Genomic DNA, 27,612 nt, shown 5'->3' with positions numbered 1-27,612 from the left:
ATTGAGGCTACAGCATTAAGTCACTCAAGGCCGCAGCACTAAAGGGACCACCGCCACAATGTTGAAAGCTTGTGGCTATACCATTAGGTTGGATGGGTGCATCATACTAAAGGCTGAGAGTATGATGCAACGGTGCCAAAAAATGAGCACTGCAACGCTACCATAGTTGTTCATGGCACTGCGACGTTGAGAAATCATGGTTGCAGCACTACCCCAATTTCAAAAATTAGACTTTTAACTGAAAATTGGAAAGTATGGCACCCTTGTACATATTTAAAAGCCTTTTAAAAGCATTCAAGGGGAGACAGCAACAGCTTTTTTAGAGAATTACAGCTACAAATCAATCAACAATTGAACAGCAATTGAAAGAGTTTCAAGATTTACTAGGATTCAACATTAGTTTCTTTCTCGTTTTTTGTGTTATTCTTATTTTCTTATTTTGTATTCATGACTAAATTTCTTTGGATAGTGTTTTGTTTAGATATTATGAACTAATTGCTTATTTAGGAGTATGGTGAATTTCAACATGTAGTCTAAATATTGATTTTTTGTTATTTATCATGAATAGGCATCGTTTTACTTATTTAAATCTGTTCTTAATAATGCCTTTAATTGTTTGACTAACAATTAATTGATTTGTAAATCTAATTAAAACTTGACACAAAGATTTTAGATTGGACTAAGATTTAAATAGTATATGTTCATATCACTTAGGTGATCTGATTCGTAATTCGAGTAGATATATGCCAACTGTCATACATAGCCAAATTAGAACATTTGCTAAATGTACTTCATTTAATTGATTCCTATAGACATAGAGTGAACTAATTAAGTTAGGTATTTATACAAGCATCTCGATGGAGACTTTCTTGTAGCTTTAGATTCTAAGTTAGTAAAATCAACCAAGAAAGATAACTAACAAAAAAAGATACTATCAAATAAAATGTTGAATAAACCCATGATCCTAGGTCTTTAATCAATTGCTTTTCTCATTATATTTAGTTTTTGTTGGTTAATTTCTTGTTTATTTGTTTCAATTTTATCTTTGATTAGTTTTTTTTAATTGTTAATTAGCTTAAATAAGATTAATTTGTTATATAATTTTAATTCTTAGTGAAACTTTAAAAACAAATCATTGTGGGAATGATAATCTGGATTTACTGTCTATATTACTTGTTCAATACATGTACTTGCGTATGCAAAATAGACAATACCTCCTTATACATTCGATGATCATTTTCCATTAGATAGGTGTAAAAATTATTTTCAAATTTTTCTCTACTCTTGCTCTTTTGTTTGTTCTAAGACATTTCATATTGATCATATCTTTTTCCTCTTACTCTACCAAAATTAGAGTGCATTCAGAAGATATTGATTTATTTACCTTAATATTCAAGGGTAAAATATCCTCAAAATATACAACATTTCTCGATTCTATGATATTGTTGACACTTATATCAGTAATTTTAGATTTTATTACTAAAATCCTGTAAGTGACACTATCCTAGGAATAACCCACAAGAACTCCAGTAATAGGTTTAGGTTCCATTTTTTTTTAATTTTTAGAATTTTCACTTTTACCATGCACCCCCACGTTCATAAATAATTTAAATTGGGTTTTCTCCCTTTCCATAATTTATATGGAGTTTTGTCTAATTTCCTTTAAAGAACTCTATTTAGAATGTGACATACAAATAAGAGTGCTTCACTCCATAAGTTTTTTGAGAGTCTAGAAATTGCAAGCATACAGTTTACCATATCCAATAGAATTCGATTTTTTCTCTCTGTTCCAACATTTTATTAGGATGTGTGAGAAAGGATACTCAATAGATAATTCCATTCTCATTACAGAAGTTTGAAAACTTTATAGAATCATATTCTCCTCCCTTATCTGAATGAAGAATTTTGACTTTTTTTCTTTTTGATTTTGTAACTTCCTTTTTATATGTAGTAAATATAACCAAAGCCTCGTCTTTTGTTCGAATTGGAAAGACAACAATATTTAGAAAAATCATCTATAAAAGTAATAAAGTATCTCTTACCATTCCTAGAGTAAAGTTGAATGCCACAATCATTGCTATGTATTAACTCTAAGATTACAGATTTTCTAGTTACAATTTAAAAAACTTTCTTGGTAATTTAGACTACACACAAATTACACATTTTTCATGCATGTTTATGTCAGATTTAGAAATAAGATCCAAATTCATCATTCTCTTAATGGACACATTATTAATATGCCCTAAACGATCATACCAAACATTAGAACAAAGGACATCATCATAAAGAGAAAAACTGTTATTACTTTCTTTACCATGCCAAATAACATTTGACATATTTAACTTGAAAAGACTGTCAAATACATATCCTTTGTTGACAAAAGACTCATACCTACTAATTACAATTTTATTGGATTCAAACAATCATTTATAGTCTTCTCTAATAAAAAGAAAGCCACTAATCAAATTCCTTCTAACTCAAAAATTAGTAATAAATCTATTCTTCAATCTCCTTTCACTTGTGCAATTGTAGAATTACCCATGTTCACGTATTTTCTGTGAATAACCTAATATTTTAAAAATATAGATTGGTCAGCACAAAAATAGATTTCAGCACTAGTATCAATCCACCAATCCGTAGACTCACACACTAAATTGATCATAGGAATGTTTGAAACAAACCTTTTGTCATCTTGACTAGTCACAACATTGACCAGTAAGACTGGTGTCTTAAACATTTTCTAGCCTTTGTGAAGTCGACAAACTCTTGCCAAATGCCCCGATTTTCCACAAACAAAGCAACGTCTCTTCTTTTTCTTATTAACACTAAATGGTTGTTTACAAAAAAAAATCTTTTGAAAACTTTCTTTTTTTTGAGTTTGAATTTTTCCTTTCCACAATGTTCACTTTGTCCTCAAACTCATTGGATAATATATCCTTATCTCTCTGTTTTTCTTCAATTTGAAAAGAAACAATTAAACTGTCCATAGTCAAAGTTTCACGTTTGTGTTTTAAGGACAAAGCAAAAGGTTTTCATTTTAGAGGAAGTTTTTCAAGCAAAGCACCCACATGAAAATTTTCACATATTTCAGTTTTCTTTTGGTTCAATTCATGAATAAGAACTTAAAAAAAGTGCGCTTGTTCCATAACAGATTTATTATTAGTCATTTTTAAGTCCATATATTTTCCTATAATATAGTTGTCAAGACCTTTATCCTCTTTACCATATTTCTTTTTCAATGCTTCCCACAATTCATGTGCAATTTTTGTAGTGCAAAAGATATCGTAAAGATTACTAGACAAAGCAAACAAAATGGGACCATGATAAAGATAATCCCTATCTAATTGTGTTTGTGTGCTTGTGATATCAAATAAGTTAGAATCAAAGTTTTGATTTAAAGGTCCAACAGTATCAAGATTTTTATTTGAAGAATCAATAGGATTGCAGATAATAGAAAAAAGGCTTAGAGTTGTTAACCAATAACACATTTGATTCTGCCACCTACGAAAGTTTTGCACAAAGAATTTCTCTAGCTTTGCAGAAATTTGTTCTTCAATAGAAACCATTTTAAAAAAACAAAAAAACAAAACCAAATCTACTCTAAAATTGTTGAAATCTATACCCGAAAAGCTAAAGAAGAACACACGAAAAAACATAACAGATACTTAACAATTAACAAAAAAAGAAATAAAAAAGAGTTTTGAGTGTGAAAACCGGTTCGAGGCATATTATGGAAGGTGCTGACTTCAAAGTAGATTTTCGTCGCTATCCCGGTGCAAATAACAAGACGTCCTACTCCTAAGATGTAACGAACCACTCAAGGATATTCTAATGTGCACCCAAGTATAAAATCCGATGAACTCGTAAATCTCTTGACTACTCTTGAAGGAGTTTTAGAATGAAGAATGATAAAGTTTTTGAAAATATGAAATACTTTTAAAGTATTTTTTAGAAAAAAGTGCTACCTATTTATAAATAGTGAATTATTATCAACATGCCTCTCTATTCAGAGACACCTATTCAGAAGTGAACAAATATACCCTTCTATAAGTACATGCCTTTCTACAACCAAAAATCAGTCCTGTCTAATAAATACATTAAATTTTGAATCATCAAAAATAAAATAAAATTTAAGTAAAATGCCAACATGTTTTAAGTTGTGAAACAACATGAATAGTGCCCAAAATGCATATTCAACAAAGCCAAAGACAGATTTCATTAAGTATACATGAATAATGCTAACGCTATTAGTGGTGTGATTTTGTCGAATTAGTGATACTAGGTTTGGTGTTTTGATAGTTCCTGGATCTCTAGACTTTCTACAATTCTCAAAGACAAATACGTTTCTTAGTCAAACTCTACAAATCGTAATATAAAAGTAATATCATATTTATTAAGAATTATTTGATTGTAACTATAAATTTTACTTGTGAATTTAATCTCATTATATATATATATATATATAATGTATGGTTTGTACATTGTTTAAATAAGCATTTGATGTGTCCAGCTGGAAAAAGTGAACGCAGGTAGGTGAAGACAAGCGAGAAAAATAACGAAAAGACAAATTAAAGTTGAATAGTAGCAGCTGAGGCTTGGTCTAATGTTTTTATTATTATTATTATTATTCAGGAGGAGGGGAAGGGGTTTCAAAACTAAGGGATACATGCATCTATTTTTAAGGTCAGATACAATCATTAATCCTCTTAAAAATTAAGGAACAAAATTTAATGTTCATTTTCCTTTTTCTTTTTTTTTTTAATGGGATATAGAAATTAAGGCTTGATCCATGGTTTTGCTTTTGAACACGCAGGTACAAACCTCTAAAGCGAATCCACCCTTTAAACCCAGTAATGCTGGGCTTGAAGATCCATACTACCTCATAAAATGCAAATGCAATTGGGGAAGAAAACACTTTACCCCTATTTAGACACGACTATTCTGTGTAATATTAGTACGATTTTTAACTTCTGCAAGTGAAATTAAAATTATATCATATATTTTTTAACTTACTATACTAACTTATTAATTTTTTAAAATGTACTTTAATAAAATATATAATAATTCTTTAATTTTATTAGTGAAGTTTAAAAATTTTATCACTGATATATGAGATGATTTCCTTTCTTAAATGGCGCATTTACTGGGGAAGGAAGGCAACAAAGCTGCTGACTTGGTACCTAGAATAAATGCGAAAATCAATCTTATTTTGTTTCTTTAACTACTGCTTCTACTCACTCTATGAATACTCGTATGAGTATATGCTAGTGGTGGCTAAACCTAGCTCTTTGGACTTTATTTCTGTTTGATGCATTCATTCCAGCTCCATTTAAATCCAAAATAAATACCCATAACATTAAGAAAAATGGGTTGCATACAAATCATCCCATCAAATATTTGGTTTGTATTATTTTTCATGCAGATTTTAGGTAAACTTTTGTATGAAAAGTCAATTGACTGACATTGAAAATTAAAAATTTAATATCAGATGGGCATCCTTTTTACATTAATATGAAAATGAAAGGAAGAAAAAGGAAATGATGAGGCCTTGTCAGGGCGCACCATTAGCATTAAAAGGATTAAGTTGGAGGTCGGCAAGAGACAGGAATGTAATATGAGGATATGGTTGGTGTCTTTGACATCTTTTCATCACTGTGTTAATGTGTGGCATATATTACAACCATGATAAATTGATAACCCAACTCTCTCTTTATATATTTATAAAAGCCAGATGCATTGAACCTCGTGTGAAGTATGTCTAAACAAGTTTTCAATTTCTAATTTTCAAATGATAAAATTAAATTTCAAAATTTTAATTCAAATTTACTTATCAATACATTGAGAGGATTAGTCTAATATAGTTATTATCTCTTTGTAAAAAGGATAACAAAACTCAAAATTCGAATTTTCCCTTTTTCCTTTTTTTTTTTTTAGTTTGGGTACAGTGTTTTATCTTGCAAAAGCTGAGAGTATTTCTCTAATCCTATGGGCATGTGACCCTATAAAGGAGATTAGGGAACAAACCAAGCCAACACTCTATATTCAAGTAAGTCTAATCTAAAAGTTTTACATGGGGGGGCAAGTATCATCCTTTTCATGAGTAAATATCAAATAAGCTTGGGTTATTTTATCAATCATGCATGAATTTCAATGCACAATTTTGGTCTTGCTGAAAGATAGAGAGGCACTCATAATTTTAAAAACTTAAAGTCATATATGACAACTTGATTATTTAGACCTATATCGCGATAATAAAGTTTTTTAATTAAATTCTTCTATAATTTACTTTTGTATTGAATGCATAGATTTTTTTTTTTTAAATTCAAAGGTAATAATTGTATTTAATGTTGAAATTCTTCCAAAAAAGTAGTATATTTCCAAGTGGTTCTTTCTAGGGTAGTCCTTAAAAAATACAATATGTTACTGACTATCCACTTAAATTTTTTTGTTTAATTAAAGTAAACGCGTAATTATTTCCAAAAAAAAGTAAATGCTTAATTAATCCTTAGAGGATTGTGACAAATTGATGAGATTAGGATCAAGAAAAGTAACAATGACAATGCTAATGGTGGGGTTGCATTTGCGAGAGTATCAACAGATCGTGATGATGGATTTGTGCAACAATTATTAGAAAAGTAAAGCAAGACAAAGTTGTGTCCTATTCTTCTTCTTTTTTTCTATCTTTTTTTTATTTTAATTTAATACATTTGAAGCAAATGATAACATTGAATTTTAGTAAAAGAAACATTTTGTAAGTTAAATCTACTATATGAAAGAAACATTTTTTAAGCTTTCAATCATAAGGTGCATGTATGTTAAGTCAAGAGATAAAAATTTTTGTGTAATTAAGTCAAGAGATAATCTATATTTTATAACATGATAACACAAGTAACAACTAGTGTTACAATGACAAATTCTGTATTAATCATTGCTATATAGTAACATTTTTCTTAGTAAATCACATGCACCATGCATCATCAATATTGAAGAAAAAATATTAAGTACATATTTAACACACAGAATTATTTCCAAAATGAAAATTAAACAAAAAAAAACCTTGAAATTGGGTTTGGTTTGGTAAGAAAATTTAAAATGAAAAAAAAAAAAGGTTGCCGTACATACCACTCTAAACCAAAGCACTTTGACCTTTTACATGGCACGAAGGTGAGTGGTGTGACAAAAGTGTACAAAAGAGCAATCATGCTGCACACGAGAGAGAGGGAAGGTGGGCAACTGCACACGAAATCTTTCTGGAGAAACTAAACTGTTTGACTTTGACTTCTATAAAGAGTGACAGAAAAAGTAAACAAAACAGATAAATCCACCCCTTGTTTCTAGCTCCGGAAGGAGGTTTTTCTGCTTCTTTTTTTTTTTCTCTTTATATAGATCAAGTAACTTCCTTCTCTTTAGGAATTACAAGTAGGGTTTAAAGTTTAAATCTTCTGAAATTTATGAATCAAATGGCTTTAGCCGCACTCAAAACACAGCTCAAGAATTTTGTTCAATCTATGTTTGATGAGGTACCGTGTTCCCCTTCATTTTTCTTGTCCAAAAGCATCTTCATGTAAAATTGTAGACTTGATGTAAGGTTTAAGATTTCAAGTATTAAGTTAATGTAATTGTGTTGTTTTCCAGGGAGTGCTGGACAGCCAGTTCAGTCAAATTCAAGCTTTGCAGGATTCAAGTAATCCAAACTTTGTCGACGAAGTGATTACTTTGTTTTGCACTGATGCAGAAAGGATCATAACAGAATTGAACAAATATCTGTAATCTCAAACCTCAGATGCTACCGTGTGCTGTTACCATTAGCCTTCTTAAGTATACTTTCTGAGTCAATTTTGTATCCTAATTTATGTTATATTTGCAGGGGTTATCAAAGTGTTGATTTTAGCAAGTTGGATACTTATGTTCATCAACTTAAAGGAAGCAGCTCAAGGTAACATAGCTGTATCATTTGCTTCTTAGGAATGTCTTTGTTCTTTTAAGTAACCCATCTGTAATTTGCATACAATACGATGAAGGAAACTTGTTTATGTTGTCCATTTCAATGGTGTCAGATAAGAAATCCTTTCCTTTCAAACTTAGAAAACGCCACTCTGACAGTTTAATAGTATAGCCCATGATCAAATCCTGATGTCTATATATTAATTCAATTTCCCTTGATGCCCATTAACTTTCACCAGCAAACGATTGTAAGCGTTTGAAAATTTTTCCTATGGTTTAAATTATGAGATTTTCTGTTATTAAGCTATATTTTGGAGTAATCTCTGTGTTTCAAATGAAAATAGCAACATTCTTTTCTGGTGTTCTGTTTTCTTCTAATCTCATAGTTTATGGTAGTTCTTAGTCATATGGAATGATCCTTGGGACTTTGCTTTTTTAACTTTTCTCTTCTGTGTTTGGTCTCCCAGCATTGGTGCACATCGCTTGAAACTTGCTTGTGTTAACCTTCGTCAAGCTTCTGATGACCGGAGCAAGGAAGGGTGAGAGAACAAGCTTCCTCTTTTCCGATTCGTTCTTCAATATTATACAAATCTTGCATGTTTTTATGCTATTGTTGGCCCCATGAATAACAAAGAGCTTCCTTAAACCTTCACCCCAATCAGTCTGATAAAATCATCTATAATATCAAAAGAAGTAATTCCAGAGGTAGATGTCTGTCATTTAACCCCGCTTATCAGACTTATGGCTTCCATTCATATAATTCCACTTGTGCAATACTTTTGACTGTTACTACTTTTCTGTATGGTTTTCCATCCCTAGGAGGCAAAAGCATCTAAAGTGATTCTCTTGTTAAGTTAAAAATTCACCTATTTATATGTGAATATATATTATATACACTATCCATGCCCTTCCGTATATTACAAGCCAAGAGGATTGTTGTTTTCTCGGTTGTGTGATTACAACGTTAGAAACACAGTCTCTCCTTAACTGGCACTTCAGATTGTTTGATGCTCTATTCTCTAGATTTTGGCTGTAGCTGCTATGGTCTTTAAGTGTTTTTATCCGATCTCTCGTGACCCTTTTATCAGGGTATGTCCTTCAGATCATATCCTTAAAGATCTGAGAAGCCGTGGGTTCAATTTGTTATTATTAGCCCCAATTTGATAAATTTGTTGTCTGCGACTGTGCAGGTGCGTGCGAGCTTTAAACTCAATCACACGCGAATACTGTCTTTTGCGCAGTAAATTTCAAACCCTGATTCAGGTAATGCATGATCTTATAGTGTTTGTTATAAGAATGATTTGACTTGAAACTCTCTGATATCGTGGTTAAAACTCTGTCAATGATGCAATGGTCGAATCCCCTGCCTTGAATTATTGGTTTTTTGACACTTTAAAAATGGTTTCTTACTGTGGTACTTTTGCTTGTTCCAATAATTCCCCATTTCTGGTGTTGCAGCTAGAGAGGAGTATCATTGCGCTTGAGACCAACCGGTAATGAGTAGATAGCGCTACAATGCAGTGCTCGGTCAACCTAAATTTTTGAGGAACAGTTACCATTTTATCTTGAACAGGTCAACATTGTTTTTCCATTTTGATTAACTAAATGTATGGCTCTTGGATATTGAGTTGACCTTCTTTTAGAATAAGTGACTAAGGAATCAGTTAGTGCTTTATGTTGTTTTTAGACTTTACGTTACAAGTATGAATAAGAAATGTTTGCACCAATATAGACAACAAAGTGTGCTCTTTTTGCTTCTATTTTTTGTTCCTTTTGTTGATAGTTGTCAAATGGCCATAGGGTTTTGTTTGACAGGATAATTTGTTGCATTATGTCTTGTTTTTTTTCACTTGATTTATGTTTTTCCTCACATCTATAAATATAATATATAGTAAAAGTTATAAATCAAGTCAATAATTCAATTCAAGACGAAAATTAAAAATTAAAAAGTGACAGCCGTCACTTGACTATCATCTTCAATCTCTTAAAATATCAAAAATTTTCTTTTATGAAAAAGAAAGGGATTCAAACGACAATTTTTAAGTTAAAATATACATAAGCATTATTTTTAAAAGCTAAAGTTTTAGATTGGAGACGACTTGAAAATGTGATCCCATGACCAACATGACTGTGAGAGTTTTAATTGTCCGAACTGGTTGTTTCAAAGCAACAGGAGAACAGGCAGGATATTTTTACTGATGTTGATGCTACAAATGTCACCTCCCGTAGCATAACTTTACTAGCTACCCAATCAAGGAATGTGAATGGAGTTCTGCAACTTTTTTGTGCAGTGTCAATTGATAAAGGGAGTCCATGGTAAAATCATTCCTAGGAATGCCATTGAAATCGTTTTAGTTCTGAGATATTAGAAAAGGCATGACGGATATTTGTTGATTCCTAAGGAGGGATGAATACTACGTGCTATTTCTCATAAAAGAAAGTTGCAGCGACAGCTAACTGAAGCAACTGAAGTAGAAAAAAATAATGCATCTCCTGCTGCATTCTCATGAAAGAAATGATTTTGAAGTATACTTCTACAAGACCTTTGGCATACAAAACGTAGACCGGCAAAGCACTCATCCCCAATTTCTCCCAGTCGGCAGCCCATTTTCCATGCTAACAACTTCCTAGACATGGCTGTGCTTGATGCTTCAAGGCTTCCACGCTTATGTTTTTCTCTCCCTGACCTGATCTCTCCAGTGTTGAGCTTGGATAGCAATCATACAGTATGTCTTTTCTTTTGTTGGATCGGTACAGATGTCCTTTCATTCTTGATGATTGGTCAAGACATGGACCAAGTCAGAATATTTGAAGGTGATGAGGGGAAAACAGTAAGAAAAGCGGGAAACCTTCTTAAAACCGGTGACTGGTGAGAAACCGATATCCAGTAACTGGCTTTATCCAGTGCAGGAACTAGCCCGACTAGCAGGTAATTTTCTTGATTAATTTAAAATAGTTGATGCATCCGGTAATACGTGAAAACATCCATCAAAGCCTCTCAGCATAATGTATAATCTGAAATTTTGCGAAGTGGAATAAACAGCTAATGGATACTTATGAATCGCATTAGAGGCAACTACGATAATGCTATATAGCCATTCCCAAAAGGCTGAAGTGACATAAAACCGTATCAGATCTTTACTTTCACTAATGCATCCATTATACTAGAAGCGGAAAACCTAATGATAAACTCATGGTAAATTAAAAAAAAAAAAAAACTCATGGAATATTACACTTAGGTGGCAGAAGTGCCATCAGCATTATGGTCATACGATATTGGCTGAGCTGTAGTTGGTGCAAGACACCAGGACGCCTGTATGCTGAAGGTGTGGTAGGGGTACGCGGCATTCTTGGAGACAGGAATGGTGAAGGACTGTGGGAGTTCTTGGGGACAGGTTGACAAACTCTAATGCATGTTGTCTCAGTTCTACAGGGTAGTCCGCAACACACCCAATCCTTGGCCCAGCCCCAGTTGACCATTTGAGTGACAGTTGATGTCCTAATTGGTATGATTTCGCGGCCTTCTTGGAGTTGATCCTTTGCAATATAGCTTTTTGAGGCACCTCAGCTCTTGGGCTCTGAAGACCACCAGATAAAGTTCTTTTGAAATTATTCGTGGTCTCTGTTTGATTTGTTTCAGATGATTCTGACAACAAATTCTTCTCTTTATGGTCAATTCCAAGTTCGGTAGGCACTGTGCTTGTTGAAACTAGAACTGTAGTACCACCACTGCTGGGTTTGCCATCATCATAGGTATCAGAATCATCAGCTGCCCCGCATATCTGAAAACAAGATGCAAATGTCAGTCATCATATCTGTTATTGGAATGAATGAATAAATGGCATGATCCATTTGACTGAAAAAGGAACCAAAGGTTCAAGGATAACAACCAGCAAGTATATGAAATAGCTAAGCAGATAAGTTCTTATGATCTCTTGCAATTTCTGTCAGAATTCTCAACAACTGCCATTTTAGGGAATGATAACATTTGTTTAGATTTCAAGATTTCCCTTGATGCAACATTGAAACATCAAATGTTCAGTTTAACAATTACTAAAGAGAACATGAATAAATTGAAAGGTTACCTCAACTTCACTAAGGTTCACTCCATTCTCCTTCAGAAAGGAGAGAAAACTCTTAAGACTATCTTCTGTTGGCCGGTAATGTCCACTATATGCAGAGATGGACTGAAATATCAAGAAAATCAGGAGTTAATGTATCAGCACATTGTATCAGAACTTTAATAAGATTGCCAAAGAATAGAAGGAAGAAGGCATTGGCCTCTTAGCTGCAATGATGAATTACTTTATGTATATTTGATGGAAGTATCCAGTCATTCAAATGCAACCAACAATAAGGGCAGCAGGCAACATTCCTGGTACACTACAAAATCCTAAATCATCATGAACCTATACCTTTAGAATCCCATGCTCTGCCACCAGCCTACCAGCTGCTACCGTCGCTCCTCCAGCCAAAAAGCTAGAATGATGAAACATTCCTTTCTTCTTCTGCAAGGTACAAAAGACATTTTAGGTTTTTAGATATGTTATGAAGAAACAGTCTTTCACAGTCAGATGCTTACCTCTCCAGCATACAGTTTCTTCGAGGTACTCATAACAAATATCCATTTCCCCTTTTTCAATCCTTTGGTTGTATCAAGGACATTTCTAGTTTGTTTGTGGATAATCTTCCCTTCAACAACAATGAACTCATAATTCTCCCTCTCTTGCTGTTTCCCAACAGACGCATGCACGCACCAAAGAAAACACATCAGGATTTTTGCCACGACTATAATTGACATTTTCTTACATGATATCATAAATTTACAACTGGATTGAATCTAGCATATTAAAGCACGTACAGGTCCAAGATACTTAATACATTGTTGTCGAAGCTTGGATCTCGAGCATTCTTTGAGATCAATCTCTTTGCCATCCCCTATATCCAGCCTGTAGGTAGCACGAATGAAAACCCCATGAGCAATTAACTTCTTTAAACACATACTAGCGCAAGCAACCCTTTCTTCCTAGGGAAATTTCAAGTTAATAGCAATTGCATTCACAGTGTAACAATAACAGCAACGTGTTTGGCATTACCAGTAGAAAAATGGTTGACCAGCATCGTCTTTGGACCACTCATCATAGTAAATATGCAAGTTATGCCCATAGCGATGACGTGGATCAATCTACAGTTCAGAAAAATGTTAAGAGTCGATCAATAAAATTATCCAAAAAAATCTAAAACTTGAAATGAACTTATTTTTTGATCAAGGTGAAAGACTAAGGAGATCAAATTACAGCTTCAATCCAATGTTGAAAAGCCAATTTTTGTGCTTTGGCGTCTTTGGACAATCCCTTCCCGACCTGCCAAAATTCCAAATATTATTATTTATGCGAAAAAGAACAATAATTTGTAAAAAGAAAAAATAAGGGACAAAAGACAAGAAAAATCAAGAATCCCCGTCAAACGCAGCTCTTCATATAAAAATATTTTTAATAGAAAAGATGGAGCAAAAGGGAAAAAGAATACCTTAGAAGCATTTAAGCCAACACGATTCCACCTTGAAACAGCAGTTTCTGGTTTCAAATAATTAAAAAACGAAATTGTGCTGTGATTAAGCCTTGCATAATCTAAAACCAGCCACCTGAAGGAAAAAAAAATATTTATCACCCAAACAATATAAAATGCAAAATAAAAAAATATATATAAATAAAAAAAGAGGCAAAGACAAAGATTTTATGTACTCACCAGAGTTCTTCTGCGACAACAGCGGAGTCTGCTAACCTACGCCGTGTCCGATAACTCCGGTACACCTTCTGAACCTTAACTGCCGCATTCGAATGAGAAGAAGCGCCACCAGGCGCGAGATTCGAACCCGAAAAATCTCGACCGTCAATCAACGACTCCATCTGCATTTCAAAGCCACCACCATTATTCCCCGACGGGGTATCTGATTCGCTTGCTTCTTTCGGACTATCCATAGAGAAAAAACCCAACGGTTCGGATCCACCACGAAAGCCGCTGTTCTGAAGGTCGGAGGAGGAAATGTTATAGAACGGAGACTTTGACTGGAGATCGAAATTTGAAACAGCTGTTTGAGTTTCAATTACTTCCATTGTTTTTTATTTTTTTCTACTAGACTTAGTCAAAACAGTTCACACGAAACAAAGCATTAGAATTTTTAAGGGAGATAAAAAACCCATAGGAAAAGAAAAAACTTTCTGGTTGCTGGTTTGGAGAGAAGGACAGAGCAGAAAAGAATATAAATAGAGGAGCTGAAGGTTTGGAACTCCCCCGGGAAACCCACCAGTCAATTTTTAATGTTCCACTCGGTCACAGTGAGGTGAGTCGGTCACGCGCTAAGGTTGAGAGTGAGGTTTTATTTTCAGTCGTCTGTTGTAGTGAGAGAAACCAGAGACAAGATACTAGGAAAAGCGTAGGCAAATTTTGAAGGAGAATTTGGACGGCATGGGATTGTATGTGGATCACGTGGTTAAACCTGTTTTTACATTTATTTTTTTGGTTTTCGGAGAAAGGAGAAAGCAAATGGGAAAAGACTCAAATCTTGAAGGCTCTTTCGGTTATTTTCTGGAAAGACGAAGAAGAAAAGAGCAAAGAATATGCCAAAAGAGAACATAAAAACACAGAACTGGGAGATTTTGATTGCGTCCAGATTGTTTATCACTTTCTTCTTGAATGTTGTTCTTTTCATAGGAAATGAATCATTGCATAATTGAATGTTTTTTTTTTCTATCATAACCGATATTAGAAGCCATTTTGCTATTGTGTTCATAAATAAGCTAATATGGCTGCAATGGGTGGCTACCTAAATTACTAAAGCGATGTGCCCTCTGGACTGGATTTCTTTGGTTCATACTGCATTTTTAAAAAGGAAGTAGGAAGGCATAAAGGGAATCATTGTTTTTGTTCTCCCCATTTAACTCTGTGTTTCTTTTTTTTCTTTTTTGTATTTTGACTTACCTCTTCTACATTTATGAATTTTTCTTTTTTAATAGAAATATTTTTTTCCTGGCCAAACAAAATTCATTGCATAATTGGAATCTTGAAACTTGAAAATATTTTAAATTCTACTAGTATAAGGTTTGGCAGCAGTGATTTATTTTAAAATTTACAGTTTTCTGGTATTTAAGTTATCATGTTTGGTAAAAATTTGGTAATGGGGCGATTTAAGATTATTTGAAGTGATTAGATGATTATTAATATGAAAGGTCATGGATGAAAAACTTTTTCATGGTGATAAAGTGATATAGTTATTTGCATTATTCAAAATAAAATTCTTAATTTTACAAAATTCAAAAAGTATATTACGTTTTTTTTTATGTTATATACTATTTTAATTTTCTCAACAAATTCATTATTACTAAAATAGATTTAATTTCACTTTTTCATTCATTCAAAGACTTTAAGTAATTAATATTTTAGAAGTATAGTTTACTCATTGATAAAAAAATTTTTCTATTTGTTGATTAAATCATTTAATTGTTCCTTCTGTCCAAGACATAAAATATTAATATTTTACTAATTGTTATCTCCATGCAATGTTCAAATTATTATTATTTTATTATGAATATCATGTTTTGAGTTTTACGGAACACCAAACACAGGGATATATTATTTCCATTGGTTAATAATTGTTAACCAAACATTATAATTTTAAATATCTAAGTGACAACATTACTGTAATAGTAAGATCACCTTGAGGATTTGATTAATTATGGTAATTTTAACAAATGATACCAAACTCTGCTGATGTGTTTCCCTTTGTCACTTTTTAAATTTGTTTAGGTTATAATTTTTGGGTTATAGCATTTTTGTTTTCAAAAACTGCCTATATTTACATACTTTAATGAATATTTGATGCACCTTTTACATACTTTAATGAATATTCGGTTTTCTTAAAAAAATAATTTAAAACCTTTTTCTCAATTTCATTTTACCCTTGTCAGTTGTTACTTAAATTAAACACATAAAATTCAATGTTTCGATTTTAAGCCTTCTCGATCATACATATAGATAGAAAGTAGAGCAGCTTAACTAATATTCTATTTTTTTTCCTATTAATCCATAAAAATCATATCCACAGCCCATAGTGAAAACTGTCCTTCAATACCTTTTGTATGGTTTAAATTGCTAGAATTCGTACCACTAAGGTGCCAATATAGTCAATATTAGGCAGCGAGAAGTATGGACTGAGAATGAGCCTAGGACCTACATACAGGATCTGCATTTTTTTTCTCTAATGTCTCCATTTTTTCCCACCTTGAAATTATGGTTCAGTGACTTATAAGTAAGGGATAAATCCCACATTGAACACATTTTGACATGGCATCCCTTAAATTTTTGACCATCTTGTGGGCAAAAGAAATAAAACCTTTGATTGTAGTCTCTGTCTCCTATAACGCTTTATTCTCAAGTAACAAGCACAATTTTTTTTCTTAACTCGTTTTCATAAATATATATATACATATATATATATATATATATATATACACACACATAGACACACATACCAACAAATAAACAAAGGAAAATTTTGACTTTATTATATTGAAATGAATAATGACCATGAATCAATTTACTCAAGTTTTTTCACTAAATGTATGATTCTGTTTATCTGTTCATTAATTTGTAAGACAAGCAATCAAATTAAAAAAAACCTAAGTAATAACATGTACTTACTCCCAAGCAAATCACGACTCTAGCTAATTTAATTCTTATATATTTCACAATGATAAAATAATTTAGTGACATGATTTTAATGTTTACCATATGACAAAGTAGGTCAAAGAAATTGAATTCCATCGTTTTTCCAGTGTTGAATATTATGTTTACCATATGCATTAAATTTATCATAACACAACTGACTAAGCACAAAATTTAGAAAACTGGACTTGACTTTGAATTATATACTCGTTGTGGCTCCAACCCTAATAAAAATGAAAATATTTAGCTAAAAATAAATAAATTTGTTCGACTTTTACATATTTATATATATGTAATGTGTGGTGATTTTTTTGGGTTTAAAAAAAAATACCTAAATTGCACGAATTGCTTATATTAAACAATCGTGAAGCACGTATTTTTGCTTAGGCAGGTTTTTCTAAAGGATGATTACACATCCACAGTTTGTTCAATTCAAGTAAACTGTATTTAGCGTTTGTTGTTTTATCATGCGCATATAATGCACTCAAATTCAACTTGTGCAATCGTGACAAACAGAATTGTTTGACTAACGTTTTTGTATACATATATTACACATACGAAAGTCTTCCTAATTATTATTAGTATGAATCTAAAAGCATGAATTATCATTTATAAATGTATATTTGTTGAATAAAAAGATTTTCCAGTTCAATATTGATGAAAATTTTGACTTTAAACGATTACTGCACATATAATTATTAATTTTGAATAGCTTTGTGAAAAATGTTTTCAACTTTTTAATTAAGGCTTCAAATTTTGTTAGTGTGATATAATTAATTTGTTTAAGAGGAAATCATACGTAAAAATGAAAAAAAAAAATATTAGAAAATTAGAAAATTTTGAGATTGATATGTATGTTACATCTACATACTAATTATATATACATAATTTTTATATAATAATTCGTCAAAAACAATTATAAAACTAGATGTAAACATCCATACTTTATATATATTTTTTGAATTATAAAAATACATCGATGATAAAATTTTTAACTTCACAAATTCATTTATAGATAATCATGTATTTATTTAATAATTAAATTATTAATTATTTTTTAAAATATATCATAAATAAACACAAATAAACTCTATAAATTTTTTTTGTAAAATCCAAATCTTCAATGTTAATGTATTGAATAATAATCATTAAAACTATATTACAACTAAGGGAGTTGAAGATAAAAAAGAAAAAGGAAACAACATTTATTCATTCTTGAAAAGTACTTCAATATATAAATTGTGGTGGATCCTAAATTATACTTTTTTGTGGTCGGCGTGCCTCGACTGACTTAATGTGATCTCCCAAGTCAGCACCAAGAAGCAATTGAAGCAGACGCGCCGACAGATGGTGTGACGAGTCAGGATGGGACAAAGTGGCAATTACGTGGGGCCTTCTGCCTCCGGTTCGCGTCTCCCCCACGCGCGAATATGGGAACCGTCCTTTTTTTTTGTGTCAGCAAAACTGGATTTGGCGTTGAAACGGTTAAGAAACTTTGATTAACCAGTAATTAATTACAATTAACAAAGACTTCATCTTCTTCAAAGTCCAAATGCAGAAGCGCACCTTGGGTCAGACTCTGTCCAATTTTGTCTGGTTGGGCCTTTTTCCTGCCTTGTTGGTCATACCACGTGATATGGTTTGGCCAATAATTAACCTTGCGTGAGGATTTCATTACAAATGTGCCATCGACCGTCGACTTTGAGCTGAACCAACTAAAATTCTCGTCATTATCTTAACAAATAGTAGTAAAGAAATACCAGTGGGAGACCTAATTTTCGTTATCGTCTTCGTCATTGATGCTGTCATTATGTTAAAAGAATTGCATTAGTAGTTTTATTTAGTTGTTAATTGCTAGTAAATATTAAATACTAATAATTAACATGTGCAATCTGTTTCCTCTAAAATGATGTTAGTTAAATAAATTCGAGGATTACTATGCACGGGTTAATAAAACAGATGCATTGATGACAATTGCATTGAACGTCAAATATATAATAAAAATGACTGTGGTAAATCGGTAATACATAAAATTACAACTCATTTTCACATATGATTTTTCTTTTGTTGAGTCGGAATTGTTCTCCAAGTGTCTTCAAAAATCAATTAAAAGAATTTAAAATTTCATTTTAAAGATATCAGATTCTAATTCTGGAAATGATGGAATGAGATTTGTGTGATGGAAAGAGAGAATTTCCCATCATATAGCTCAAAATCTTATATATCAAAAAAAATTTCATAAGTTTATTTCTGATATATATTATTGTATAATTAAATTTTCATAAGATAAGTTATTATAGAATTTTTTTTATGTACATTTTGCTCCTCTGGATGGGGAAGGTAGAGGTTTTTTTTACTCCTGTTGGGTTTAGGATGATGTATATTTTGATTTTTGAGATCTAAAAGGGTTGCTTTTGCAGGTTTTTTGTATCACCTCAGGTTCTTTTGTTCTTAGAGCAGAATGCAATACATAATATCCTTATGAAAACGTCTGTGTTTTGAACTATATACATTGACTGAAAATAATGTATCTTCTTTGACTTGGGTATGTAAAATATATGTAATTACAACAATATGTATTGAAATTTGTCGATTGATCCACTAGCACAGTAAATATATAATAACATACAAGAATGATCTTCTATATATACATAACTATCGGATTATGTTTGATTGACTGAATTTATAAAAATGAAATAGAATAACTATTATATGAAAATAGAATGAAGAATGAATAGAATAGAATGAGAAAAAAAATGTGAATAGAATATAATAGTTATTATATAGTTTAGTATAATAAATGAAATAAAACAAGAATAGTTATTATAACTTATTATTGTGTTTGGTTGATAAAAATAATTTTAGAATAAGAAAAGAATAGAGGATAAAAAGATAAAAATACCTTTTATTATAATATATAATTATTTATTTTAATTTTATTTTTTAAGTATTAACAATTGATCATTTATTTAAAATATTAATAATATTAATTTAAATATTAATATTTAATTTAAATATTATTATAATTAATTATTTTATTTTATTTTATTTTTAAAATATTAATAATAGATAACTTAAATATTAATATTTTCTTCACAATTTAATCATCGCTATCTTAAAATATAAATATTTTATTTAATTTAAATATTATAATGATTAGTTATTTTATTTTATTTTTAAATACTAATAATTGATAATTTATTTAAAATATTAATAATTGATAATTTAAATATTAATATTTTAGTTATAATTTAACTATTAATATTTTAAAATATTAATATTTTATTTAATTTAAATATTATTATGATTAATTAGTTTATTTTATTTTATTTTTGAAATACTAATAATTGATATTTTATTTAAAATATTAATAATTGATAATTGAAATATTAATATTTTATTATAATTTAATAATTAATATTTAAAATATTAATATTATATTTAATTTATATATTATTACAATTAATTTTTATTTTATTTTAGTTTTTAAATATTAATATTCATAATATATTTAAAATATTAATTATTGATAATTTAATTACTGATATTTTATTTATAATTTAATCATTAACATTTTAAAAAATTAATATTTTATTTATAATTGAGATATTATTATGATTATTTATTTTTATTTTTAATTTAATTTTTAAATATTAATAATTTATATTTTATTTAAAATATTACCAATTGATAATTTAATTATTAATATTTTATTTATAATTTAAATGTTACTTTTTTTATTTATTTCACTTTGTAAATAGTAATAATTGATAATTTATTTAAAATATTAATATTGATCATTTAAATATTAATATTTTTCTATAATTTAATCATTAATATTTAAAGTATTAATATTTTATTGAACTTAAATATTATTATGATTAATTAGTTCATTTTATTTTATTGTTAAATACTAATAATTGATAATTTATTTAAAATATTAATAATTGATAATTGAAATATTAATATTTATTATAATTTAATAATTAATATTTAAAATATTTATATTTATTTAATTTAAATATTATTATGGTTAATTTTTATTTTATTTTATTTTTTAAAATATTATTATGTGATAATTTATTTGAAATATTAATAATTGATAATTTAATTATTGATATTTTTATAATTTAATCATTAACATTTTAAAATATTAATATTTATTTATAATTGAAATATTATTATGGCTATTTATTTTTAATTTAATTTAATTTATTTTTTAAGTATTAATAGTTTATAATTTATTTGAAATATTACTAGTTGATAATTTAATTATTAATACTTCATTTATAATTTAAATGTTATTATGCTTATTTATGTTTAATAATTTATAATTTATTTTAAATATTAATAATTGATAATTTAAATATTAATATGTTTTTATAATTTAATCATTCATAATTTAAAATATTAATATTTTATTAAAAGTTAGAATTAAGGGAGAGGAGGAGAGAGAAAAAATAATATTTTATACAAATAGGATTGTAATTTTTCAAACTTGTAAAAGTGATTTTGGTTTTTATCAATTTTTAAGTTTATTCCTTAACCATGGAATAGCGAATATCATAAAAAAGGTGGTATTAACTATTTTTTAATTTTAGAGAATTTTGGAGAATAGCCTTTCCACAGGAATGGCTATTCCCTTAAGCAATTTTACAGCCAAATAAAAGAATAAAAATTCTTTAGGAATAAAGGGGGAATGGCATACCAAACATGCCCAAATTTCAATCATTCATTTCTCAATCAATTCAGAGCAAATAGTTGATTTATCATATCATACTTTTCATTAGACCAGAAAGTTGAAGGATATTTTTTGTGTTGCAGTGTGACACTTATCTTAATTATTACCACAAAACTCAACTGAAGGTATCCTAATTACTAATTAGACCCTTTCTTTAGTGGCAAAATTTAATGTTATCTGTCTGTCCGGTCATGTTCTTTGTTTCTCCCACGATGGTGGCAGTCTTTGTCTTCACTTTTTAGTTTTGGATCTTTGTAGTGTTCTTTGTTTTCAATGTAATTAAACGACAAGCTACTTCAAATTAATATCATTTTAATTACTTCAAATTAACTGGTGGAAGAGAAATGCATGAGGAAGCAACATTCCATATGTGATTCCTGATTTCTTTCCCTAACGAATTGGTTAGTTTGCCACTTCAAAGAGTTTTTAGGAAGGAAAAGAAAGGATTTTCTAATTTGTTTTTATTTGTTTTGCCTCATTTTTGGAAAATTTCGATGTATTTTGTAAGTAATAATGTAATGTAATTACATGTATATATATATATATATATATATATCTAAAAGACAAATACGCCTGGGATTATGGTTAAGAAATGAATTATATAATTGTTAAACTTATCCTTACAAATCAACCTCAAATAATTGTCAACCAAATCACCTTCCTTGACCAATATATTATCTTAGTATTCATAGTTTATTGTAACATTGTCTACTATTTATAATCTAAAATTTAATTATTCCTACAAGAATCCATGTCTCTACTCACAAACAGAACCTTTAAAGGTCTTTGTCTTTTGGCTTCATAGAGAGCTGCTTTAAACAAAGTTTGGGGTGCATGCTTGGTTTTTCTTTCTTTTATCCATACAAATTTTCATCTTAATTAATAATTATTTCTCTCTTGTCGTTCAAAAAATATATTTCGAGCAGTTGTGCAATAATTTTGCCTAGCTAAGCTTCCAGCGCAAATCATTTTGTCTCTTCTTACCTACCTTTCTTTCTTTATCTTTGTTCATAATTTTTCAACGAGCTCCACATATACTTTAATGCAAGTTGCTAAGAGCTATAGTCTCAATCATCATAGAACTACTCAAAAACATATGTATACAAACTTTTTAATGCAAATATTATAGTATTAGTATAAGAACAAGGTATTTTTTTTATACATACGATCCTCTTCAATTTAATTGTAAACAAGAAAATTGCGACGGAAAGTAAAATATTGATGATGTTAAAGCATCAACACAAAGGGAGATATTTTGTCTCTGCTTTTTTATTGTTTTTGTTTTTGTTTTTTTTTTTTTCTGCTCTTGCTAGTTTTATAGCTTGTTTCACATGCATACGGAAGCAACCTTATCAGTTATGGATGCATAGGCCACTGTTTTTGTTTAAAAATCTAAGTTTCACTTGGAGAAAAAGGGGCTGATCAAGGAATGAGGCTCTCATGAGTTACAATCATATAAAATGATAGTAGTATAAAAAATCATATCTTTCTTTTTCTGGCTACACTTTTGTGTGTATAATGGAAGTGAACAAAGGGGAGAAGAAGACAGCAGAATCCTGGAAAGAAAAATGGGGAGTTTGGAAATGGATGGCCCATTCCCCATGCAACGTTTTTCCATTTTCTTGGCGGTATACAGCACGCAGGAGGATACTCGCTGAGAGTGATGGGTTGTCCCACAACACTTGGCAGAAAAAGTCATACATGGAGTGCTATTGGGACACGATCAGAACCCATGCAAATGCCCCACAATTTCTATCAGGGAAAATTGTGGGAAAGCAAGTATAAGTATATACTGCCATTAATTAATACACCTGATGTCCTTCTCAATCATATATTTAATACGAAAACTTACCACCAACAAGCAGCTGTCAACCAGACTGCCACCAACCTGCTGTCCCTTTAGACCCCGAAGGCCTGTAGGTTTGCACCATTAATAGTCGGAAAACTACTCACGGAAATAGTTACCTTACCGTCTTTAATTGCAAAAACTATTGGCTATGTGATCTGTGTGTGCAAGTCCTGTGTTTAGATGGTTTTGGGTTTAGAAAAATATTATGGGTTAAAATTTGATGAGTCAATAGTGTGTAATTTCCATATATAATCAAATTATTAAATCTTAACATCTGTATTATTTTGAAAAAAATAAAAAATTGATAAAATTTAAACACGATATAATATTTTTATATTTTTTAAAATAATATATCTAATTAATAATATGTCAAAATTAATGATTTGATATACTAACAGTGTATTAAATATTTCTTTTAATATTATTTTGTTTGACTTGATCAAAATAATATTAAACGTGATAAATAATAATTTTTTTTTATTACTTACACATGGGTGGAAGTGTATGTGCAATCTGAGCGCTGAAAAGCCTGGTTATCTTAATCTGGACCTGCATGTGCTTGAGGTGGTGCAGAGCATAGCGAAGCATACAAAAGCTGGGTATCTAGATGAGCTTGGCCCATTCCACTAGTGGCTGAGTGCCTGAATCTTGGGAGGTTCCTGAAATTCGGTGGATAGATTTTTGGGCTTAAGGCGATAACTATTATTTTTGGTAATATTTCTTTTTTAATAGTTTATATGAAAAAAATAAAAATAATAGAGTTATCTTCACATTTACATTACATAAAACAACTTATGGAATAATAGGAATATAGGATTGGGAGGGTTACCTTAATCCAGCGGTCCAGCCAATGGATAAAAATGCCAAGCAAGGCAAAATGGCGGTAAGTTGGTGCGTTTGGTCAGTGAACAATCTGATATGGGCTTAAAAGCCCAGCCCGAATCCATTTTCATGTACCCCCTCCTCCTAAAACCCTAGTTTTGCATACTATATAAAGCTGCCAACTGGCTTGTCATGTCCATTTGCTTCCTTCACCGCAGCAGATCCATTGCTTTCCTGGTACTCTCTCCCATTCTTCTTCTCGCATCTCTTTATGTAGAGTGTTCTTTTTTCTCTTTTGGGTTTTTGACATTGTTGTTTCTTGTTTATTCAGTTTACAGGTGACAAAGGAGACAATGAAGGTAATTGCTGCATATTTGTTGGCTGTATTGGGAGGCAACACCTGCCCTTCAGCTGATGATCTTAAGGACATCCTTGGCTGTGGTACACTTTTCCCCCACTTACCCTTTCCTTTTCTCCTTCATTTCATATCAAATTTTCGTCTTTATTTCCTTTATATGTATTAATATGTGCACTTGGTAAAATGAAACTTTTGGTAAATCATGATTGTATGCATTAGTTTGCTGTGATCTAGGAGTTTATATTTGATGCGCTGTCAACTTGTTATCTCATAAAAAGGTTTTTAAAGCCTTTTTTATTAAATGCCAATTTGGATGTAGTGGTACATTTGATTTTTCATAAAAATTTAAGTTTTTAGTAATTCGTATTGTGGTTTGAGATGTAAGGAAAATATGATTGATATGGTGTGAGTTGGTTGTCTATATTTTGGAGGAAGAAATGTTGACTCTTTTTTTTTTGTAAATAATTGTTGTATCCAGTTGGGGCTGAAGTTGAAGATGATAGGATTCAGCTTCTTTTATCTGAGGTCAAGGGCAAAGATATAACAGAGCTTATTGCAGCTGGAAGGGAAAAGCTTGCCTCTGTTCCTTCTGGTGGTGGTGTTGCTGTTTCAGCTGCTGCACCTGGGGCCGGTGCCGCTGCCGCACCTGCTGCAGCTGAGACTAAGAAGGAAGAGAAAGTTGAGGAGAAAGAGGAATCTGATGATGTAAAAACACCAAACTTTTATTTTCTGCATATGTGTAATTGTCTTAAGTTTTGTTATGATCTTAGTATCATGCGTTTAGTTCTATCAGAGATATGTTTCATCTAATTCTACTTCTGTTTTGTTCAAATTGTTGCAGGATATGGGCTTCAGTCTCTTCGACTAAAGTGTGAGAGTGGTTTCTCTGGAAATTTTCTTTTCAATTTAAGGTTGACGTAGATTTTAAAATTTTGTTATCTCGTGTTATGTAGCTTTTTTTTTCATAGATTTGGTGGACAAGGCATTTGATTTGCTGAAACCCTAATATTGCAATGGAATTTCAGAATTCATTATGGTTAATCTTCTTAAATTTCATTTCATGTCAAATGATGATGAATCAAGCAAAAGTGATGAATTTTTGTTTAATGTTGTGCAATCTATCATATTTGCATTCAGCTACAGCTTTGTTTGTGAATCATGTAGTAAAATTGTGGTTGGAGCATGATTGTAAAATTTGGTAATGGCAGATAAACTCCAAAATTTGAAGGGAGTGAGTAGTTGATGTCTCCCATTTCTTGGATGTTGATTGGAAAATGTCAGTAATTGATCTGAGGATGGCCGAGTTGAAACACTAGCATGGGTATTGGTTGGCGGAAATTTCAATGGTCAAGGCAGGCAAATTTGCTTTCAATCTAAATACATATATGGGGTGTGTTCATGTATATGTATCATTGTTTTTTTCTTTTCCAGATTGGCAGTAGGTTGAAGGTATTGTGCAAAATGCATGCAAAATTTTATAGCTAGACATTGGTTTCAGGTCTAAATTAGATTTTATGCAATTATAGATAAAGTTGACAGCACCGCAACCTGATCGATAATAATTGATGCAAATGCAAACCATAAACTCCTCTTCTGGCTGTTGGAATAGGAATGTCTCAATTGCATGCACAAGTTGAATTGCCATGCTAGGACTCTGTCCCAATAGATATAAATTGGATGATATCAAGGAAAAGAAAATGAGGCCCAAGGGTTTAGATGAGACCAAAGACGTTAAACAGGAATCAGTTCGAATAACCCAACACTTTGCTTTTTCCAAAGTAAGGTTACACAACATTTCAATTAACTTCAGTTTATGCATCACATCAAATCATACCATAATCTTTATAAAAACTAAGCCATGTTCCCACTCAAACTTATGTTTAAGATGTCTCAAAAAACCATTGTTGGTCATATAGCCACCACAATCCTCCTTTTTCTGGGCTTGGGACCATGTAATTTGTATGATATGTATGACAAAGGAGCGAATGTACAGGTACAACCGGCGAAACATTTTTTGCGACTGATAAAATAGAAAACCCATGATGAGATGATGTCTAGAAGATGTATGAGCCTAGAACATATGGATATGTATCATTGTGATAAAATTACGAGACATGAGCGCTCTTTTACTGCACCCTATGACTATTTCCCTATGGCTTCTGCTAACATTCTGTTCACTGCTCAACTAGGGTTGTTCACTAGATGTTGTAGGGAAAACTTGAGGAAAAATCCAAATCAGAAGCAGAGGGATCAAATTTCCAGGGTGAACACCAATCCATGAGTTCAATGGCACCCAAGCGTACAACAGGCTCCTGGGGGTAAATTACCCGGAATGGCTTGCTTAATTTTGATAATTGGTTGCCGCACTTCACCAACAAGCAAGATGCGTTTTATGAAGCATTTTGGTATTTATTTTCGTACTGCACAATCGGACAGTAACACCAACAAAAAAACCTTAACAGTAAACATAGTATTATTATTATTCATCATTCAAATGAAACACAAGAAGAGATAACTACGATATAGAACATAGCAAATCCCACAAATTTATGTACTCAACCCAAAGAGCACTAAGAACACAACCCCATGAAAAGCATATCCAAGTCTAAATCTATATAGTCCTCTGGCAACAACCTTTCTGTTTTTTGTTCTCTTTTGTGGGGGGTAAGGCATGGCAACTGATAGTCCTCAAATCTTACAGGCAAAGGAAAGACCTTCATTTGTCAGGGCTTCCAAATCCCCAACTGAAGGCTGGAGCCTAGCAACTTTTGCAATAGCCTGGTTTTCTTCAGCAGAGCCACCCTCCAGGAAAGCCCCAACGACCTTCCCATCTTTGATCCAGTAAGATCCGAACTTGGCCTTAGGTGATTGTGGGTTGTTGTCTCCAAAGAGCACTGTATCCCCAACATTGTCACCATAGAACTGCCATGCTAGATCAAAGGAACGAGAATAGAAGTATGGTAGGTAGTCATATTCATCAACTGATTTCCCCTCCTTGCTTGCCTTAATGGCCTGCAAAAATGTCAGAATAATTTAACAGTGTTATTCTGAGAAGAGTCAAAACTATTATCTTTTTTAAAGGTTGCAAGGTAGATTCTTCTATTGGAAAGTAACACTTAGCCAATATCTTTGTATCGAGAGCAGGTCATAAATATAAATATGGATGAACTAAGC

At 31.1% G+C, this 27,612-nt stretch overlaps 4 protein-coding genes across 4 annotated transcripts in view; 2 read left to right on the top strand and 2 right to left on the bottom strand.

Annotated features, from left to right (window-relative positions):
* Positions 1–7,333: 7,333 nt before the first annotated feature.
* LOC110420834 (histidine-containing phosphotransfer protein 1-like) lies at positions 7,334–9,731 on the top strand. The gene is made up of 6 exons (XM_021434213.1): positions 7,334–7,520; positions 7,636–7,766; positions 7,868–7,936; positions 8,412–8,483; positions 9,135–9,207; positions 9,403–9,731. The coding sequence occupies exons 1-6, from the start codon at positions 7,452–7,454 to the stop codon at positions 9,439–9,441; spliced, it is 453 nt and encodes a 150-aa protein (XP_021289888.1). The 5' UTR covers positions 7,334–7,451; the 3' UTR covers positions 9,442–9,731.
* Positions 9,732–10,980: 1,249 nt separating this feature from the next.
* On the bottom strand, positions 10,981–14,301 carry LOC110420178 (IQ calmodulin-binding motif family protein). Its single transcript, XM_021433391.2, is given in 11 exon segments — positions 10,981–11,247; positions 11,250–11,324; positions 11,327–11,726; positions 12,030–12,131; positions 12,360–12,452; positions 12,527–12,673; positions 12,806–12,893; positions 13,041–13,129; positions 13,242–13,307; positions 13,474–13,588; positions 13,693–14,301. Coding segments are annotated over 11 exon segments (1,611 nt in total). The 5' UTR covers positions 14,061–14,301; the 3' UTR covers positions 10,981–11,179.
* Positions 14,302–24,232: 9,931 nt separating this feature from the next.
* Positions 24,233–25,479, top strand: LOC110420426 (large ribosomal subunit protein P2B-like). Its single transcript, XM_021433735.2, has 4 exons — positions 24,233–24,317; positions 24,412–24,521; positions 24,917–25,143; positions 25,280–25,479. The coding sequence occupies exons 2-4, from the start codon at positions 24,434–24,436 to the stop codon at positions 25,304–25,306; spliced, it is 342 nt and encodes a 113-aa protein (XP_021289410.1). The 5' UTR covers positions 24,233–24,317; positions 24,412–24,433; the 3' UTR covers positions 25,307–25,479.
* A 1,414-nt stretch (positions 25,480–26,893) lies between these two features.
* Positions 26,894–27,612, bottom strand: part of MDAR1 (monodehydroascorbate reductase 1) — a 3,905-nt gene continuing 3,186 nt past the window's right edge. Inside the window, exon 10 of the mRNA XM_021434068.2 lies at positions 26,894–27,450. Coding sequence (XP_021289743.1) covers positions 27,127–27,450 — 324 coding nt within the window. The 3' untranslated portion in view covers positions 26,894–27,126. The remainder of the gene's footprint in view (positions 27,451–27,612) is intronic.

Source organism: Theobroma umbraticum, unplaced genomic scaffold, assembly GCF_002168275.2.
Source record: "Theobroma umbraticum cultivar Fairchild unplaced genomic scaffold, ASM216827v3 scaffold_86.0, whole genome shotgun sequence".
In the NCBI taxonomy this organism is placed as follows: domain Eukaryota; kingdom Viridiplantae; phylum Streptophyta; class Magnoliopsida; order Malvales; family Malvaceae; genus Theobroma; species Theobroma umbraticum.
Note: the sequence above shows the minus strand (reverse complement) of the source record. Positions and strands in the feature narration are given on the sequence as shown.

Bases quoted from the DNA above. Each gene is read 5' to 3' on its own strand.
- LOC110420834 (XM_021434213.1), top strand. From the start codon at position 7,452: ATGAATCAAATGGCTTTAGCCGCACTCAAAACACAGCTCAAGAATTTT. The intron at 7,767-7,867 runs GTAATCTCAAAC...TTATATTTGCAG, and splicing joins ACAGAATTGAACAAATATCT to GGGTTATCAAAGTGTTGATT. The intron at 9,208-9,402 runs GTAATGCATGAT...CTGGTGTTGCAG, and splicing joins AATTTCAAACCCTGATTCAG to CTAGAGAGGAGTATCATTGC.
- LOC110420426 (XM_021433735.2), top strand. From the start codon at position 24,434: ATGAAGGTAATTGCTGCATATTTGTTGGCTGTATTGGGAGGCAACACC. The intron at 24,522-24,916 runs GTACACTTTTCC...TGTTGTATCCAG, and splicing joins TAAGGACATCCTTGGCTGTG to TTGGGGCTGAAGTTGAAGAT. The intron at 25,144-25,279 runs GTAAAAACACCA...AAATTGTTGCAG, and splicing joins AGAAAGAGGAATCTGATGAT to GATATGGGCTTCAGTCTCTT.